The 21,336-nt window shown below is 38.6% G+C and overlaps 1 protein-coding gene across 1 annotated transcript; it reads right to left on the bottom strand.

The window, feature by feature from the left end:
* Positions 1–1,350: 1,350 nt before the first annotated feature.
* wnt3a (wingless-type MMTV integration site family, member 3A) lies at positions 1,351–16,425 on the bottom strand. Its single transcript, XM_044220116.1, has 4 exons — positions 15,954–16,425; positions 10,631–10,872; positions 4,303–4,568; positions 1,351–4,209 (listed from the first exon to the last, which is right to left on the bottom strand). Exons 1-4 carry the CDS (start codon positions 16,073–16,075, stop codon positions 3,730–3,732), a joined length of 1,110 nt encoding a protein of 369 aa, XP_044076051.1. The 5' UTR covers positions 16,076–16,425; the 3' UTR covers positions 1,351–3,729.
* Between the last annotated feature and the right edge of the window lie 4,911 nt (positions 16,426–21,336).

The raw sequence follows: 21,336 nt of genomic DNA, 5'->3' as shown, positions 1-21,336 counted from the left end.
TATCCTCTGTGCCAACTACAAGCTTACAAGCATGATTGTCACTGAAAAGGGTTTGATGACCTGTTAGTAGAGCAGTCTTAATGCTTCTGTTTACAAACAGTAATATTGTGACACAGATATTTTATTTTGATGAGGTATATTTTGAGGTTGGCCTCCTGTTTCCATCAGCTGAATGTAAATACACCATTACATGCCCCTTAATTCAACATCATTTAAATCAGTAAAATGTAACACAAAATTACATATTTCTTACTTTCTTACTGGATGTGGAAAGAGATTGTGGTAATCAAAATATACATTTTTGAAGTTGCATTATTGTGATGTGAAATTATGTTGTCTACATTAAAGATGCAATAAAAGCAAATTATATATCTCTCATGCCTGAGCTCTGCAACAAATGATGAAAACGTTTGCACACATGTTTACAGGACATTGCATGACTTGTGAACATCAAAACATTCATACCCCAACACTACTACTATTATTACTTATTGCTACAATTACTATACCAATTAGGGTGCTCCTGGACAAATTGTCTTTGGGATCTCCATCAACACAACCTGTTACCATTACTTTACACCCTTCCAAAGCTGATTTGATTATCTTATAGAATATGAAGTATTGCTGTAGATTAAAGTACCCAACAATATGTAAAGCAGCATAACCTTAAACATCTACAGCAGTAAGATGCAACATATACATTAATAGAGCAATAATATTAATCCAAAAACATCATACATGATAGTAAAACACTGACAGGGACCATTTTTCTGCAGAATGAGTACTTTAACTTTTGATACTTTAAGTAAATTTTACTAATAATACTTACATACTTTTACTTAAGTATGGTTTTGAATGCATTACCTTTTCTTGTAGTGTAGTATTTTAACTGTATGGTATTGCTACTTTTACTAAAGTAAAAGATCTGAATACTTCTTCCACCAGTGATTGGTGATTGGTGTGACTTTCCAATCATGGCTGTTCTAACTGTCTTGTATGTGTCTTTTTCTTTTATCCATTAATACAAACTATTCATTGGCCAAGGCATCTGGTGGTTATTGTGAAATGTCTGGTTATTTTACATTGTCCTATCATCTTCAGATTCAAGTGCTACATTTATACACACGTATTTTATGTCTGATATTAGTGCCTGTGTCCAGGAGCCTTCCATCAGGTCAGCCCCCAGAGGTCAGGGGTCAATGGGCACTGGCCATCGATTCATCTTTGTACATATTAAGTACGATGTACTTATTTCTTGGCACTCATGATTAACAAAAATCAACAAAATAATTTATTACATGTAAGAATGTAGAACAACAGTTTGGTTGTTTATGTTGCTTTATTTTGGTGTTACAGAGTTAACTTTAGAAATCTACTACAGGCAGTAGGACGAACGATACCTGTGTGCAGTCAGTGAAAAACAGAGATGAGGTAAAAAGGCTACAGTGTTTACAAGTCACAACACTGTTTTAAAAAAATGTATTTCTGCAAATATATACTTTTACTTACTAATATGTACATAGAATGAAATAAATAATTATAAAAAAACATACAATTTTAGAAATTCATAAAAACGCAAAAAAAAACCTAGTTTGTACAAAACTTTGGATTTAAAGAAAAATTAGAACATAAGCAAATTGTCCACACAAGCAATCAATCACATATAAAGTGTACAGTAATAAATGCAAGATAACAGATCTTGTATGGATAATGGTTGCTGTGTAGTTAATTAAGATGACTTAAAATGCGAAACTTGTTATGGCTGTTCATTAATAATTTCAGTCAGGATGAAAAGTAATCATGGGTGGGCAATTTTGATTAAAATCTGAGAACTATACATGCCTGAGACATAGCATTACATAGGCTGTAAACAATAATTCATCAGTGACTTTACACATCTCCATAGTTGAGGCTATCAGTGAAATGGCATGCACATTTTTTCATAAACATTGTGTTACTTGTTTAGACATCATGTCTCAGCTTTCAGTAGTTTTTCACTTTCCAAATAAATAAATACTTTTAAAAATGTCTTCTCAAATTAAGGGAGAGCAACGTGAATCATGTTTGCCCTGATGTTTAGCATGACTACAAAACCATAGGCAACTATAATAACATAAACTCTATTTTGGTCTATTTGGTTAAAATGGGAATTACTGTATGCAAGAATTAGTCAAAACTTCACATTTTTTTCCAAACTACATATAATAGATTTCTTTCACAGAAAGAATCAATACATGCAAGAATATACATATACAAACAAATAGATAAAGACGTACTGTATGTAAGGACCTAAACACACGCACACATACACAGACACACACAAATATTATCTTTACTTAGCAGCATTAAAATAAGGGAAGTATTGATAGTTTCAGTGATGCTGCTTGTTTAGTTTGGGGAACAAGAAGCCACAGCTGAAAATCATCACATGCACAGGTTTTGGTCATCATTTTACAACAACTGCAAATTATACTGCATTATACAGAGCTTATATGATACAGCTTAGTTTGTGGTTTGTTTGCCAGTTGTGTTTTATTTTACCAGGGAGTACAGAATTTGCCTCTATGTAATCAAATATCAAAATAAAAGAATATTACATGTGTGTAAATGAAACAAAAATATAGTGGGACTATCCCTTTTATAAATAACAGTTTTCCCCATACCCAGTCACATGAGACATTACTAATACTGATAAAAACAAGGAGAACATGCTTCATATTTCTCAACGAGACACAAGTGCTGACCTTTTAGATTCATTTACAGCTTGCTTACCACCGCAGACTTACAGGGAGGTTTCTTTTCTTGTCTTTGGTCATAACTCTCAATGTTGTTCAAAGCATTGTTACTCTTAAGAAAAAGCTTCCAGTGTTTTCAGGTGTTTCAGGAAATGTGCAGACCGTGTATATTCTTGTTTTGCCTGATGTTAAGTTGATGTGGCTCGTGTCTACTCTCAAGATAAAATTAATCATTTAAAGCAGATATTAACTTGTTAGCTTAAGAATTTGAGAATATGTAAACACATAGCATAATAAATTATGCAGCATAATAACTACATTCACTCAGGTGCAAGTGCATTCTTACCCAAACATCAGTAACATATTAACACTATATAAAAAACTCATTCACGCAACGATAATGTTAGTTTTCAGATATACACATACATACTTATAATGTTGAGGAGGAGAATGCATGCTGTTGAGTGTCTGATCTTGTAAATTGCTCATAAATGTTGTCACTTTTTGTTGCAAAAACAAGTGATGATTAAACATGGAAGTAAATGTGACATTTTCATTGTTTGCCCCATAGACTTGAAAGCATTGGCAGTGCTGTACTATTCTCAAAAAAAGTAACTACTTGGAAACACAGAAAAAAAAAATCACCAATATGGTGTTTGTCAATTAACAGTTCTCCTTTCCTACGTCAGTACATGAAAACTCTTTCGTCATCACTAGAGATATCAACATTGTTGTCATCATCACCATAATCACGGTTCATACGGATGATAGTTTGTGATGCCAACATCTACTCAACCGTTTCAGTTGATTAAGGCAGAGACTGGCTCTTTTTAGCATCACAGCTTAAAAGACATGGCTGTTGTGTCTGCTGCTGGAGTCTAGGGACAGGTCATGCAGCTTCACAGACTCTCGTGTCTTGTAGATAAGTTGCTGTGTTTCTTCTGCCTACTGAAGTCTTTAAATTTTGGTGAGAAAAGACAAGATCCAGACTTCTTTATTTGCAGGTGTGCACATCATAAACTCTAACACACTCCTGACAGCTGACATAGCAGCACCAGTGGAAAATACAGTGACACTTCTCCTTTCTCTTCTCAGTCCTGGTGTTATGACCTCTGCCACAGCAGAGGAGGTCGCACCCATCTATGCCATGGGACGTCAGGTTGCAGATGCGATCACGGGTGCCAAAGGAGCCGGTTTCGGGATTGGGGTCACAGAAATTGGGTGAGCTTTCATAATAAACCAGGTCGCGCTCTGTGGGGGGTTTGAAGTAGTTGTACTTGGGTCTCAGGGTCTCCACCCATCCGCGGGACTCCTTATGTTTCTCCACCACCATCTCCGATGCGCTGTCATACTTATCCTTCATGTAGTCACCAATAACCCGGAAGTCAGGCTGAGACCACCAGCACGTCTTGACCTCGCAGCTGCCTGAGAGCCCATGGCACTTACACTTCAGGAACATGTTGTCGTTGAGGGACTAAGGATAAAAAAATCAATGTGTTAATCAAACATCTGAAAGTAGAAAAACTGCTACAACACAATCAGCAAGAAGAGCTTTTAAAAAACTCACCATTCTTCCTGCCTCATTGTTATGGCGGTTCATGGCTGAGCGTGCATCAGGGCGATTCTCCCTCGCGTCAGCAAACTCCCGGGACACCATGCTCCCAAACTCCACATCCTCGCTGCAGCCACCCCACTTCCATCCCTCACCAGGGGGGCCCTTGTGGCGTGTGTCACATCCGCAGATGGTGGCTGAACCCTCAGCGCAGGCACGGGTCACTGCAAATGCCACTCCCGCCGAGGCAATAGCATGAACAAATGCTGACTCTCGAGTGGCTGGAACGAGAAGTTCAGATATCTGTAAGACATAGAGCATTGGAAAAATACTCGGAGGCAATATCCTGCAGAGAAACACCTCTGCAGAATTTAATATTTATGGATTGTCACATGAGTAATGAATTCCCGATGCTAATGATTATTTTCAGGATTCAATTTATAGAAAAGTTGTAGCTATAATTGCTAGAGAATGTAGGTCACCACCGGTAATATGGATATCTGCTTGTGTTTGGTCTTGTATCATTGCATAAGCAAATATTTCTCAACCCAAGTCAACAAGACAACATCAAACAAACTATACATACTAGTCTATTACTATTGTTGGCTACATGTGTTTAGGTGGACTCTACCAAGGTGTACCACTGTGTGGGTTCATTCAGACAAGACATCAATCGTCCTGTCTCTGAATAAGGCCAGTAAGGCCTCTATGTCTCTGTCTGACATAACTAACGGATGACTCAGAGGGATCAGGATCTTCCAAAGAGATGAGAGGAAGAGACGGGCCTGACAGGCCTATAATTAAGAGACTCAATTAAGCTTTTGAAAGGTTAGGAAATGGCCTCACACTGCGGGGACAAATCATAGACACAACATGGAGATGGGACTGTAGTGTCCAGATATGCAATCCCAAACAACACTTCACCGTCACAGAAGGGGAGACATTGTTTGCTTCAGCATTCGCTGCTTTAATAGAATTCATTATGACAGGGAGTTTGCCTTGAATATACGTACTTGTATGGTCTTGCGCAATCACAAGAAAAGAGACAGAGACTGAACAAGATAAAGAAAGTGGAAACACCAGGTGTAAATATGAAATGAACAAACAGAGAGTAAAGAAATGGACAGAGAGAGTTAAAGATCAATAGTGAAATTTGGGATTGTGTGTGTGTGCATGTGTGTGTGGATGAGATAGAAGAGGCAGTGCATGCTTATGTCTAAAGAAAAAGAATGAAAGAGGGAAAGAAAGAAAAGAAATTAGGGAGGAGTATAAAGCTAAAGGGAGTAGGTGCTCCTCTCTTATAGCAGGTTCCAACAAGTTTGAGGACTAAAGGGCATTAGAAACAATGATGCAAGAGAAAAGGTCTACTGGCATCCTCCACCACCCACTTCATCCTACTATTGTATGCACACAAGGTTACTAATGTTCACAATACATCTGAACCTCTGCTCTCCTTCCTCGAGTCCCGCTTACTGCATCCACCTCAGATCATTTCACTTGAATATTGTATTATTTTTTGCAGTCCAGCTAGCTGAAGACTATAAAATGTAAATCACAGCATGAGGATCAGTGATTAATTACATATCACCATGCATCATCTAAAACCGACAACATATGAGTTTCATGTTTTTTATTTTGAGTTGCGAATGAGTTGAAGTGTATGTCCGAGGTGTTAGCCCTACATTCCTACATCAATGTAAAATGTCAAGGTATATATAAAATGGATTCCATTTAAGGTGCTGATAAGGGATTCTGTAACAAAATGTCATATTGGCTGAAAGCTTCTCCCTGCATATAAAACTAATTTGAACCATTTGAACCAAGATTTGGGTGTCAATCTAGTTAGATACTTCTCTGCTATACAAGACTGTATCAAAAGCATAGAAAGATAATTTTATTTAGAGCATCAATGTTGATCTTTATTTATGAAACGTGTGAAGAAATGTGGACCTAAAAAGGAACCCTGGGGAACTCCTTTGGAAATGTAACCTTATGAATGACTGGCAATGACGCTGCAGAGCATAAGGGGGTGTTAAAATGGGAGAGGAAAAGGGGATTATCTTGGGATAAAATGAGCAAAGGATAAGGATCAGAGCATATGAAATAAGTCCTTGTGTCTCTTTGTGTGAGTGGACGGGCTAACCTAGAAAAAGAAAGTAGGTCTCTAAGGTCGCAGACTTCTTGTGACATCCCCACACTCTTTAATAAAGTGCCTTGATTTCCAAAAATACAGGGAATATGAACTGCCCATAACAATATGTAGTTATATACATTACATGATCATTTTATAGATAATACAAAGACTGGTGTTGATACATACATAAAACAGGTTAACTGCATTCAAGCATATAAATATCTATATCAAGGATTTATGCTACTGTCCATAAAGCTTTTAAACTCTTATTGACATTAAGCTGCAAACCTATACTTTTTAATTGATGAAATCTGTTGTTTTTATTCTAACCACTCACTAAAAATGTTTAACGTGCAAATACAGAACACAGGTGGTTTATGAGGGGAGTCTCTGTATAATCAAACTATTACTTATGTATCATGCTTGGTGTTTCATATAAGATTCTGGGGCTGTATACACCTGTAACAGCATTTACTCCACCTGGAAACACCAGCTCTTACATTAGTTGCTCAGCTTTTCTTGGTTTTACAACCAATTTATGGTACTTCAGGACGCTTTTACTCCGACAATGCTCCTCCACCAAACTTTGCCAGACCCTGGCAGGCCAAGTGGTCCCTACAACCTGCTGGGGGGTTGAATCCCCTATTGTGCTGCCACTGTCACGCTGTGTTAGTCCTACAATGGCCCCAGATATTTTATATGAAATTTGCCCTGGCCAGTGATTAGTGGGGACCAAGTTAAGTCATAGCAACAGAGAACTATGCATTGGCTGGACCCCGCTTGTCGGCAGACGGGGAAATCCCTATTCAAATGGTTTAATAAAACAATCTAAGGGCGTGTGAATGGGGAAAAGCACTTTTTCTCCTGCTTAATCTCATGGTTGCGAAGATATTGTGCTCTGAGCAGTGCTCAGCAGGGAGTGGGGCTAAGGTCCCCCCATCAACTCCATTTACCACACCCCTTCTTTCTTTCTTGCCCAGAGTTAATGATATACTGGTGCGCTAGCTTCCCTCCCCCAGCATGGAGAGACATACGTCTCATGAAAAGCAGAGACCTCTTAGCTCATCCTAAATAGTTACACTTTCTCATTCTCAGGTCATAGGTCGTAACCCACATCCCCTGACCTTTTCCCAGTTAGTTTAGATGGGACTTAATGACTTTGGTTAATTTATTAGCTGGATTTCCTGGTATACAGAGTTTGGGCAAAGCAGAGGTAACTACAGGGAATGAAGGTTGGATAGGTCAGAACTACAACAGTATGAAACCTTGCAGTCCCTTCCACATGCACATTACATATTACGTAATAGTGTCATATTACGTAATAGTTTCCTACAAACCACATTTGAATTTAATAGTTTCAAGTAGAATAGTGACGGTGCATGTCTATACCTGTGTGGGTGGTAAAACCTGCAAAATTGTGAGTGCCCACTTTCTGTAGCAAAGTTGCCCTCACTAATTCTATCATATGACTCATAAACTGGAGCATGATTATACCCATATAGTAGGTAGGTGTTCTGTAAATACCAAGAATGCCGAAACAGCTCTGGGATCAGCTCTGCTGACTAAGAACACCTGCGCAGCTTTCTATTACCTTTCATCACAGGCAGATTCCTGCAGTGCATGTTTTGACACTTTAGTTAATGTAAATTAATGAGTGCTGACGCAGACATAGCCTAGAGGTAGGGCTCGTGATTTGGGGTGTGGAGTGAGAGAGAAACAGAGAGAGGATCAAGCCATGTGTAAGGGAGAGAGATCATGCACATAGTCCATTGTCCATTTTAAAGGCAGGAGTAGCTTAACTCTTTTATGTTTTGGCACATGAGGTTGGGTATGAGTATGCGTGACAGGGTGCATTTAGATGGATGAATGTTTGTGTGTGGTCATGCCAATGTATGATCACATTTGGCATGTTTATGCATATTAATTTGAAAGGAGGTTGTGTAAGCATTTTTCCACAAGCAGAAACTGTAAAATGCTTTCCATTCAGTCTTCTATTCTTTTAGCTGTGGTCTCAACTCAATTCACAGAATTGCCTTTTCTCCTTAATGATCCATGTCTTTCATTATTCTAGTTCTCTGCTTAATCCGCCTCTGTAAAACAAACTTCTAATGTCCTCGGTGAAGGTGAGGAGTACATGGGCAGTAATGGGCTAACTGATAGGAACTAAGCCTCTGAAGCATATAAAGGCGCCCACTCTTCCTTTCAACTTCGGCCCCTAAAAAGGCAGGAGGAAACCGACACACAACAGTCTGAATCGCAGACAAACAGACACCAGTGAGGACAATGTCCCTGTTGCACAGACAAACACCAGCATCAATCAAATCCAATGAAATGGAAGCCCTCTCCTACTAAGCCCTATCAAAGGCCTGTGAGCCCCTGAGTCACTCTCTTGGCCTCTGACAAAGGCACTTAATCCAGCCACTTTGACCTCTCACATTATTAAGGGCCTCAGTGACCTTAATCCAATCAAAATGATTCACTAAAGCCCAGTAGCTGCCTCCTCTTTCCACTCAGTACCCCTGCAATTTAGGCCTGGGAAGGGAGGCAATGGGAGAGATGTGGTGGCATTTTGCACCACAATAGGGCTCAGATGGAGAACCCCTATCGTTAGCCACCTTCTTGAGCTCAAGCCTCTTCTATCAACTGGCTCAGGAGTTTATTAAAAGCAATTGCCCTGACTAACCTCCAACCCCCTGTGTTTGCATCAATGTTCTGTAAACTAGGTCCCCGACCCTCAACCCCTATGTTTTGCACTCATTCTCAGCCTGTAACTAATTTTGGCGTTCGCAAGAATAACACACAAAAAGCATCCTGGAACACCATATTATAAAAAGCATCTGAAAGCATTAAAGCAATGCAACATTTGCTTTCTTGCCAGGAGTTAGATGAGTTTATCGATACCACTCTCATTTCTATGAATTAAACATGAAGCTACAGCCAGCAGCTTCCGAAGTATAAAAGTTTGTGGTTTTATGGGGGTATGTGCTAAGATAACCAGCTACTCAGATTATCTCCACCTTAAACAAAGTAAACAACTCCTGAATACAGTGAAATATGGATTTATAAATGATTTTCTTTCTTGGTTTTGTGTTTTTTGTGTTTGTTTTTTTTTAAATTGTGTATTGTACAGAGGGGATTTCTGCAGTCTGAGCCCATGATTAGACCAGAATTGACATACGCCTGAAAGTCATAATACATCATCACAGAATCTAATGGGTTAAATGTATTTTGGAAAACGCCAGGACTCAGTTTACAGCATTGTGTAAGGCACTTCAGAGGACTATACAGCAGAACAATCCCAGGGGATTCCCTCCTAAAGAAAACTCCAACAAGACAGAACTCACTCGTCTTAATTGTGTACATTTTTTCATGCATATAGGCTGCTCAGAGCTTGTTCAGTCTAAAGTCTATTTAAACAAGGATTTGAATGAGCATAATGAATGATGCACACAGGGTCTGCGGCTTTTCTAATGCAAATATAAGACGGAGCAAATGTAGAACTGAAAATGGAAGAGTTAATCAGCATAGAGATACAATAAGTCACTTTCATTTTTTTCAATTCTAGTCTTTTTGCAGGTGGTTTGAAGAACTAAGAACTTCTAAGAACTTAGGAGAGGGTATTACGTCCAGAAACATAGAAGCATAATTTGGTGGCAGTCGGGTCAGCTAGCATCACCAAAGTCAAAGTAATGTAGGTGCAATGTTACATACAGTCACTAAAAGCATTATACTTTCCTTCCAATGCTAATCTTTATGATGAAACTAGGTCTATTAATTAGTTTTTTTCTGTAGAATATATGTGTTGCTGTCATGTTTGTCATATTTTTTCTGGTAATATAGATTTTTGACAGACCTTTACTTTGATAGTTGAACTCTGGACTGTTCATGGACAAGTAGCACTACTGCAAATGCTACCAAGTCACTGGTTTTGTCTGATCTTTCAAAAGCTGGTGAAAGGTTTGGAAAAGGTGAATTCGGGTGATAGCTTTGTCTTCTGTAAATCACAAATGAGCCAAGTAAACAGGGATGGTGCCAAATTAAAACACCAGGGGGAATTGAAACGCAAATATTGTCGACCTGTGCTTGATGTACACTGGCAGGTTCTTTGCATGAAGAAATAGTAGCATATGTGCACTATGATGATTTTCAAGAGAGCACACTGCACATCTTATTAAAATCTACATGAATTTGTTTGCTGTGTAACATTACCTTTATCTAACACTGGCCCAAAAATGGCCAGATTGTCATTGACTGTGGTGCAGTTCCAGCGTCTGCCTCTGAACTGGTGCTGGCACTCCTGGATGCCAATCTTCACCCCCTCAGCCACACTGGGCATGATTTCCACGTAGTTCCGGCAGAAACGCAGCTGCTTGGGCACCAGACCCGGGATGCTGCCACAGAGGATAGGTTGAGTTCCCAGTGATGAGTACTGGTGGCCCACTGCTAGTGACCTACAAGGAGAGAGGAAGTCACATTGTCAGTGCATTTTCATGATTGTATCTTATCTGCCTTTGACTTTATCTACTGATTTAAGATCACTCAAGTGGGAGACTAATTTTATGTCTGAGTGTGTTTGATTGTGTGTGTTTATTTGTTGTACCAGATGCTACCATTAGGCGTCCATCCTTTATCCCTTCAACTACCCTCTCGGCAGACACCTGGCCTTTGTGTCTATTGAAATTGCAGCCCTGCTACCACAGAATCAGGCAATGTTTCTGTGGATGAAAGTCCACAATGCATCTAGAGGTCTTCATAGACCTTAAGCTGACAACTTGGAAAACTACACCTTGTTATTAACTGTCCGCACACTTAACAGGCCTTCAGCTTAGGGTAATAAGAGTGCAAACCCTACATTGAAACTTCAGAGAGTGTATTAAGTGTAACACAGAACCCAACCCCCCCTTTTCCTTTGAGGAAGGTATTCTGGGATACAACAAGTGCAAACTTGGTTCACTGATTACATCTCTCTGTCTCGCTCCCTTTACTGCTTTCTCTCTGTCTTTCTGTCTTTATTTTCTGTGTCCTCTCAATTAGAACTTTTAGTAACTAGTAATCATAGAAATGGGATATCCATTGTATCATTGTGTAGCATGTAATTTAGCCAATTTTAAGAAACATTTTGCTGTACTGTGTTTGGATAAAGTGTTTGATTTGCATGTTAAGCTCTTTATTAAAGGACATATATAAATGTTGTGTGAGCATTATTGTAATTTTTTTCTACAACTACATGACCTGCTGACCTGAGCTGTTCTGTTTTTATTGAAATGTCACCTAAATCAATATTTTGACTACATGATTATTTAATAGCAGAGTCTCTTATCTTATCTTTGGCAAATGCTCTACAGAGTCGCTACAAAGTAGCTTGTTGGCAAGCCAGACAGGTCTTCATTTCATGTCAACTGTCTATTAAAGACCGAACACTGGCAGCAGTAATCGGCTGATCCTCCCTTGAGTGATATGGGCTTGATAACAGTTATTGTGGCTTTTGCACAAAGGCAGAGCCAGAGCAGGTGTGCAGTATTTTGCTGCTTAGTTAGCTCACTATCTGTTGACCTGTTCACTGTTGTTCACCAACTAATCGCTGATCACAACAAGATTACCAAAACTCCCAACACTGGCCTCAGGCTGCTTTCTCACAGCAAAAGAAAAGATCTCCTCAGCCGAATGACCGCTGGCTGACGACTTCTGATTGCAACAAACATGTTGACCTTGAATACCTCAGTGGCATTTTGAAATTTAAAGGCTGATTTCATTTTCGATATTACACTTTAATGTTGTCTGTCAGGTGTCAAGGTGTGTGTAAGTCATCAGATGACCTGGTGAGTGAACCACTGTTATTCCCCGCAAGCAAATGTCAGCGTCATGTGTCACACTGGTTTTAACAGAATTTCTCGCCTAATTTCTACAGACTAGACCGCTCGAGTTAATCATAAATGAGACATCCAGTAAGCGAGCAATGGCAAGTTGAAAATGACCCCCAGAGGAAATCACATTTGTCTGCAGTTTGTCTGCACAAACATCCATCAGTAAACAAGGGCACTCCTATTACAAGCTGACCTCTCTTTGGCCCTTGTCAGTCCGAATACCCTGAAGCACATCATTCCCAGCAGAAACCTGAGTCCACATCCCAAACTGGTTCAGACTTTTGGTTTGCCTCTAACACGCACAACAAACAGAGCTGAAACGCAAAGAAAACCATGTACAACAATTCATCATTCAAGTGCTGCAGGCCTACATTTTTTTTATAAGTAGTAGTCTCCTGTCAGTCCGGTCTTGGACCTCCTCTGCTTTCTTTTCCTTTGCAGAGAAAAAATGTGGTGTCTCTGAGGTTTCCATTGAATTTTCATCAAACATCATTGAAAAAGATTTTTACATTAGTGAATGAGCACCAAATGTATCTCAACAGCAGGAAACAGTGCAGAATAAAGGTCAGATTAGCTCTTATCAAGGCAGGAATAACAGCTGAAAACCTCTGGATTTATCATTTTATTTGTTATTCCAGAAACACAGGAGTTTTCTCTTGGTACTCATCAGGACTACACCTGTGAGGGTCCTTTTGCATGCATTTCTGCCAGGTCATCTTCCTGAACCGTGTCACACAAAACCATCATGAGTCCATGTGCTTAGGTTGCTCCACTCATGCGCGTCTCTGTGTCTGTCTCAGTGGGACTGAGTAATCCATGCCACCTCTTCCTGTGTTAGGAAATGGCCTAAGAGAGGAGGCAGGGCATGTTCCACCAGGGATGATTTATGATTTTTAAGGAGCTATTGCATAAAAAACAGTGTTGTTGGATACCAACTCTAATAAATATTTAAACATACTGTATATGCTGGTGTGGTGGATTTAAAGCATCTAGTGAGTGCTCTTGCTTTCATGTATCCTCCTCACACTAGCTGCCCTCCAAACACACTGATGTTCAGTATAATTGATAAAGAAACAGAGGTTTAGTAATGCTGTTAAGGTTTATGTTGTCAAAAAAACACTTAAGTGAAAACTGTTACAAATAAATACTTAAGCAAAACATATATCACATTAAATTTTTGCCTCAGTACAGACTTTCCCCTCTCATCTAAGTGTATCCAGCACAGGTTTAATGCATATTTCAGCAAGCCCAAGCAGGGTACCTTAGAATTACCACTTTACTCGTGGGCCCTGGGGCCTTGGAGCCGACTTTGACATCAAGAGAATATGTTTGGGAAAAGGAATGTGCGGCAAGCTTTCACCTCCAGGTATTTATCTTCTAAGGTGGGGTGGACTAGGGAAGGGGGTGGTGGAGTGGCGGGTGCAGCCAGGCTATGTCATGGCAGGTCGAGAAGAGACAGACATGAACCTGTCTTAGTGCATATCCCTATCTCCAGAGACTACTGTGGCACAGAGGAGTGTGGTGCAGCTCCGATGGCCATCTGAAGCCAAGTTCAGTCTGTCAGCAAAACATCACAGGTTGCTTTTCACAGAAGCGATAGCTCTTAGATAACTGACATGCCGTTTGAAAACGGAGAGACAATGCAGGCGTATTGAGCGCCATCCAAAAGGAACCACGTTATTTGACTTGGGATGAGTTGCCATGAAACAAAAAATACATCAGCAGTCTTGCAAGAAAAAAAAACAGTATTATGTCAAGAATGTTCAACTCAAGGTGACTTCATGTGCTACTTCTGCAGTCAAAGATATTTGTATTGGTAGGAGTGATGCAGAAAACTTGCTCCCGTTATGTTTACTTGCCACTCTTTTGCTTCTGTAGTTACACTCTTCAATCAAAGACCCAACCCACCCTCCGAAATCAAATAATAAACACAGAAGTTAGTTCTTGACTTGCTGCAGTGGTTAGGACAGAATGGAAACCTGCCTTTCATTGTGTCATTCATAACTGGCTCCACAAAAAAGAAATGAAAAGCTCTTATGGTGATTGAAATTCAAGGCCTTTCCTCGCCATTGTGCATGAGTGTGTCAATCAGCAGAGCTAAAACATGGCACTAACAAAAAAGTTCAAAACATGCTCATATTAGATGATAAAACACATGCTGTTTATAAAAGGTATACACTTAACATCAAATAAGTTGGTAAAGCATCCATTTTGACTGCATGCACTAACTTTTAGAACCAGTGCACTGATTTGGGTCTGTTTTTTTTCTACCTCTCGGTCCAGAGGGTCCACTGTTATATCAGGATTTCCTTCCAGCTGTGCGTGTAATTAGTTTCTCATCGGTATTACCACCAGGGGACCCATTAAGGGAAGTAGATTAGGGTACCCACCCAATATCTAAGCAACCCCAAATATGAAATTATTTATTATAAAATAGACATAAATTGTTTGTTTAGTGCTAAAAAGACATTTGTGATTAATATGTGTAGCTGGTGGATCAAGCATGAACATTTTGAAACCAGACAAGAGATTCTCCAGAAGATGAGACAGCCCCATTTATCCAAAAAATATAATGTGAAAAAATAGTGCTAATAAACAACACTCCTAGGTTTCTTAAATATGAGGTAGGCTATAATTAGGCTACTGCACCATTAATTTACAATCTCATTAGTGCATGCTCTGCAGTCTTGTGTGATTAAAGAGAGAAAGAAAATAGAAGAAAGACATCAGTTATTGTCAGTGTAGTGAATGTTAAATGCTGCAGTCCTCAAAGGGATTTGTGATGTTTTTGATTTTTGAGGACATTTGGAAAGTGAAGAAACAGATGGAAAGCAATCAGTGGTGGACTGGGATATCTATGATATCATTGCAGGATCATTGCTGCTACCACACATCAAACTGTGCTGAATTTGGTTATTAAGCCTTCTGTTATATTTAGTTAAATGTGAAAGAAGCCCTAGTCTGATAAGAAAAACTAAACGATTCTATTTCAGGCTTGAACTGATTATTCTCATAACATTAACATAGATAATATAAATTTCATAAAGAATAGACTATGCATATACAGTGTGTATTATCAGATTATCAGTTTGTTTAAGCATCCAAAGCATTAAGGCTAGACCCTGGACAAGATTTCAGACTTGTTCTGTGCCACTTTGACCCCCCATACGCACGCACACGAGTGGACGCGCGCACATATAAACACACACACACACTTGCAAGCACACAAACTTTGCACCTGCTACAGTCTGAATATGAAAATTGCTCTCAGCCAAATTGCATCGTTCATGCTGCAAATGTCGGGGTCCACAGCATTAAAAATAAACATCAAATTCATGTAGAAAAGTTTTCTCGGCAGTTAGTTTTGGTTTCTACAGGTCTGTTCTCTGCTATAGTTTTCCAATTAAAAGCGTCATCGTTTTTTTTTCTTGAATTACACTCGTCATCCTTTGCACCTCAGGTAGTTAACACTAATGTCAAACGTCTTAAAATCAAGCTGAAACAACTTTACCATCAGTGCACCTAAATGTTCCGCTGCTGTCAGAAACGAAATTAGAACTACAACCACTCAAACTGACACAGAAGCGGATCTGCGGATAGGCCCACTTCTCAACAGTTTAAAAACATATGTCGCCATTTGTTCGGGATGTAATGAAAATAAAACTTACCACCAGATGGGATAACTTGCCATGACATGCGCAACCCCACAGAGCAACAGGAAACATCCTTGGTATATCATCCTTAAAGTTTCGCAAAACTTATCCAGTAGAAAGTCTATATGCGCGCTCATACGCGCACTGAGATTTTAAGTGAAGAGCAAAAAACAAACAAACAAAACCCCCCCAAGAGATTCTGCACTGATCGATTTTTATTTCTATCCTCCAAAAACAAAAACTGAAGGAGAATCTATCTTTCGCGACTACTCGTGGCAGACCTCGGGAGCCAAATATTAAAAGTTAAAAGCTGCTTGCTTTTTTTAGGACCCAATCAGCAGGTATTGCCAAAGGGGGAATTCTGATGATATGTTCCCTCTGTTGCCTTGTCAGGCAGTTTGAACTCAGACACCAGAATGAGCTAATTTTAAGATGTGTTATAGTGCTCATTGAGAATTGGTCGCATTAGCATGCAGTGTGTGTGATATATAATGTTGTTTAAAGGAGAGAGGGAGGGTCTGAGGGGTTTTAAATAGACATCGGAACCCCTGTGGATTGCGTAGCTATAACAACCTGTCCGGATTTCACTCCCTGGCTTGAAGCTTCTAAAATGCAGAAATAAATATGTGTGAATTGCTTGAGACCATTATTAAGGTATCCAGTCCTTTATTTGTGCCTGTTTGCCATGAATGTAAAATTAAAAGTTGAGAGGTTTTTCCTATGGACTGATGGATTCACAATGAACTGAATAAAACTAAATTGCCATTAGAGTTTTCCAAAGAAATCCCAAATGATTTGGCCAACTATTGCATTTATTTATTCTTTAATAGGCTATGTGAAATAAAACCTAAAATACAGTCACTACACTGTATGTTCTTTTAAATTATGCTCTGGGTTTGTAAAATGGCTAAAAAACAGTGATGTTAATGTTCTTGTGATCAGGTGTATTTAGGTGTATTTTGAGCATTAATTAAGGAAGGAAAAGTTGTTTTCTCAAATGCTATTACTTCATGCACTGTTATAGGCTAACTGTGCTGTGTTCACAGCTTTGAGAGCCTAACTTTAAAGCTGCCCGCATGATAAGCTGCCAGACTGCTTATTCCAACGAAAATATTCGATAAAATTGGCCGCACCACTGAGTTTAAATGGCAGACTGTCTGTTTCCCTTTCTCAATGTCAAGTGGCTGTTGATAGCTGATCGGTCTCTCCATTTAGAGGCACTGATGCTTACCTGATGATTTAAAAAAAAAGTCCTGGTTGTGCAACATCAGTGACTAACAGGGTTGTGTAGAGGGAACAAAAAGACCGTTTCTAAATTTAACGCAAGGAATTAGTCAGTTGATTCAGTTGAACTGTCGCCCTTTTTTGGAAACACATTTTCACTGTTATTTTCACAATTTGTAGTCAACAAGTGTTGTTTTGTGGGCTATGAAATAACCAAAGGCAGCAAAAACAGTCGGGGGATTGACAGTTTTTTCTCATATTGCTGTTTAAGACAGTCAGCAGAAGCATTTAGCAGCAAGACATGGATTCGTTTAATAGTTAATAACAAACAGCTCTCGCAATTAGCCAAATGGTGGACTGTGTAGGCCTATTTGTTTGACAGCTGTAACCAATTTCTGTAGCTAATATTAAAACCAGAATCGAATTAGATACAATTTTTTTATTCAAATACTTTGTTTTATTGAACTTTTCCGTGAGCTTTTGAGTTTAGGTTTTCTTGACCTCTTGACCGGAGCTAATTTGGACATCTTCATCTAGATGTATAATCACAAAATAGACTAAGGGAATACAAAGATGTTTATTTACCTTTTACAGTGCCTATTTTACAATCTCCAAACTGCAGGGAAATGTATCAACTCTCTCTGCGGTGTTTGATGTGCGGATACATAATTATCCCTGATTCTTTCCATTGACTCGTCGTTCAGTCATACAACATTTATCCAGTCAAACAGGTCATTGTTCTGCAACTTCCAAAAAGTGTTCATATGCTATAAACTTTAATGACTCGCCTGGAGGAGGGAAACATGGTACACGTCTTAAGGTCTCTGGAGGCAGAGGGAAGGCAAGATGTTAGCGCCATCTAGTGGAGAGTGTTGCGCACTGCAACCGTGGCAAAGTCAAAGTCTGCTCATATTACAGTGATAAACCAGACTGAAGCATGCCACATAAAATCACTACTTTTCACATCCAGTGGTGGAAAGTAACTAAGTACATTTACTCAAGTACTGTACTTAGGTACAATTTTGAAGTACTTTAAGTAATTTACTTATTACTTATACGTATTTCCACATTCTGCTACTTTACACTTCAATTTCACCACATTTCACAAGGAAATATTTGACTTTTTGCTCGACTACATTTATTTAACAGCTATACTTTGCAACTTTTACATAGAAAACCTCTGATCATGTTATAAGATATGATGCATTGTTGCAGATTCAATTGCCCACCATTATATAAAGTAGTTAAAATTAGATCAGCTACAACATTAAAATGCTGCTTACAGGTTTATGCATCAATAATAATGATCCAATATATGAAAATATCTAATAATATAACTCTGGCAGGTGCAATTTTGCTTCATAATGAGTACTTTTACTTTTGATACTTTAAGTACATTTTGGTGATAACACTTGCATGCTTTTACTTTAGTGAAATTTTAAATCCAATAATGGAGTATTTTTACATTGTGGTATTGCTATTTTTACTGAAGTGTAAGACCTGAACATTTCTTTCACCACTGGTCACATCCACAAGGATGTCATCATGAATGGCTTTTGATAATATTACAAGTACAAGTCCATAATAGTAGTAGTATATATATACATAATTGCAATCATAAAAAATTCAAGAAGTTGACAATGACTTCTGTTACTACACTGACGACTGCTGCTGCTACTTCTACTACTACTACTATTAACAATTTCACCATGACTACTAATAATAATCATAATCTTTTTGTAATTCAAGTTTTTTATTATATTTTCCAATATATAAACAAATGCAACACAAGACAACATGTTAGAGTAAATCAATGAAGAACAGGTAACAAAGCAAACAGAACATAAAACAAATCTGGGTACATATAGTAGTTAACCAAAGTAAAATAAGCCACACCAATAAAATAAGAACACAAAAACAAAGAGGGGGGCACAAAGTATAAATAAAGTACCACATAAGTAAAACATAAGTGAAAGAGCACATTTTCATAAAAAAAGGGTGGGAACATTTTCATTCTGTTATGTTTCTTTCTTTATATACAGTACTTAAAAAAATTACACCAGAATTAATAAAACTTAAGGTAATTATTAGTCTGTGCGATTAAAGATTCAAAGTTTAGCCATAATAATAATCCTTATCATCATCAAGTAAATATTTGTTCTGTAATATTGACATATTCAGACATTGTCTCTAAATGACCAAACTTCCATACATACAGTTAATAGCTGGAGGAGGAGGAGCCGGAGGGTTTGGGCAGCTGCAGAGGGGGAAATCTGGAAGTTAGAGCAGCTATGAACTGGACCTTTTTTTCTCCCCAGTAGCTGTCAGCACCGGCACAGAAGCCAAGTCAGCGAGGGTGTTAAATGCATGAGAAAAATGTGATGCCTGTTCAGCTTATGGCAACTGAATGTAGATCATATAGCTAAAGAGATTTAATAAGTGCTAAAATGGGTGTAAAACGTGTTTAACTTCTACATACCATAAAAATCAATCAAGTTATTTTATATAAAGTGGTTACACAGTGAATACAGTTTTCCAAAATGATCTAATCAGCAAACTGTAAACTGCTTTATGTTAATTTCATCTCCATCAACATGTTTCCCACAACAGCTCTGTCTCTGCAGTCCATCCATTCAGCTCCCCCCCCCCGAGCAAACAGAAGGACATCATGGCACCTCTGTGTGCCCATGGTGACCTCACTGTGATGATGATGTCATTTTGCAAAGTGCCGTTAACCGCGAGTCATGTCCGACAAGTGAGTCTTGTCATTGCTCTGCATCATGGGCCTCAGTCAGACTCCCTCTGTTTGACATAACACAGCTACACTAACATCATGCAATGCGAAAATATTGAACCAATCACATTACTCTCATTACTTCACTGAGTTTTCCATGAATATTTTCCTGATGTGCCATGAAGCTGTTAATGCTCATTTGTGCATTCAAGTATTTTAATAAGACGCAACATACACAGATTTGATTAAACCACGGCTTCTGCACATCCCAATTTAAGATCTTTGTTGTGTACAAATGTGACAGCACCACTAGATGTCAGCATTGTAATGGAATTACAATATCTATTGTCACTGCTGAGCTTTAAAATAGAAAGAAATCTCAACTGGAAGCACATATGGTCCATTATTCATAATGTATATTTTTTACAACTTGTAAGGCAAAGCAAGGTTATTCGTATAGCACCTTTCAAACACAGAGGCAATTCAAACAAGATAATGCATTAGAACAACATTTAAAAACAATGAAAATGAAATAAATTAAAATAGAGTAACATTTAATAAATAAGATAAAATACAATAGAAACACAATGAATGAATATACATACAAGAAACAAATGTAATACAGATACAAACAGTAATAGACCAGAAATACACATATAGCAGTCCAATATTGTAAAATTACTTTTATATTTAGGAGGTTTTGAGTGGCAGTCTTAGTATGTCTCATAGACATTATAATTATCTATAAAGTGACCTGGTGAAGAAAATTTTAAAGTTTGATCAGTTTATGATGTTGTTTAGTTCAAGCAAACATGAAAGAAAACTAAAACAAATATAGGCTAAGCATTGTGACAACCTAAGTTGACATCTCTCAGAATTCACTGTCCAATTGAATCTGTTCTGTTGTGTTCCTAAAGGCTCCTTTTCCCTGTAGATAATCATCAAAAACAAACTCAGATGTTCAGTAATAGACAGAGAGAAAATGACTAAAAGCAGACCAACAGGACTTGTAAACGACTCTTTTTCGTGTAATTCTGTTTGAGTTACAACCCTTTCAAGGGAAAGGGAGGAGATTTGTGCCTCAATAAGATGTGACACACCCCACGAGCTCACACCTGGAAACAACTCATCACTTTCCCTTGTTCTTCTCTGTTGGTCTCCAGACATGGGAAACAAAGCAAAGGGTCTGCCTCTGCTTTGACTTTATCTTCAGGATGGGCATTACCACAGGCGTTGACGTCCCTATCTCGCCTGCTCGCCTCTTGGCGATTCAGGGTGTAAAAAGGCTTCAGATAAGAGAAGTCAACTTCCAAATCTTAATGTAAACTGTTTTCGTAGTCTCTGAGGTCAAATTTGTTGCTTTTGAGATCGGAACACACCTACACATGTCATTTATTGTTCTGTATGTTAGCTGAGCATGAGGATAGATACCAAATTTAA

This window comes from Siniperca chuatsi, linkage group LG13 (genome assembly GCF_020085105.1).
Source record: "Siniperca chuatsi isolate FFG_IHB_CAS linkage group LG13, ASM2008510v1, whole genome shotgun sequence".
Lineage (NCBI taxonomy): Eukaryota > Metazoa > Chordata > Actinopteri > Centrarchiformes > Sinipercidae > Siniperca > Siniperca chuatsi.
The sequence above is the reverse complement of the archived record's forward strand: the minus strand, read 5'-3'. Positions and strand labels throughout refer to the sequence as shown.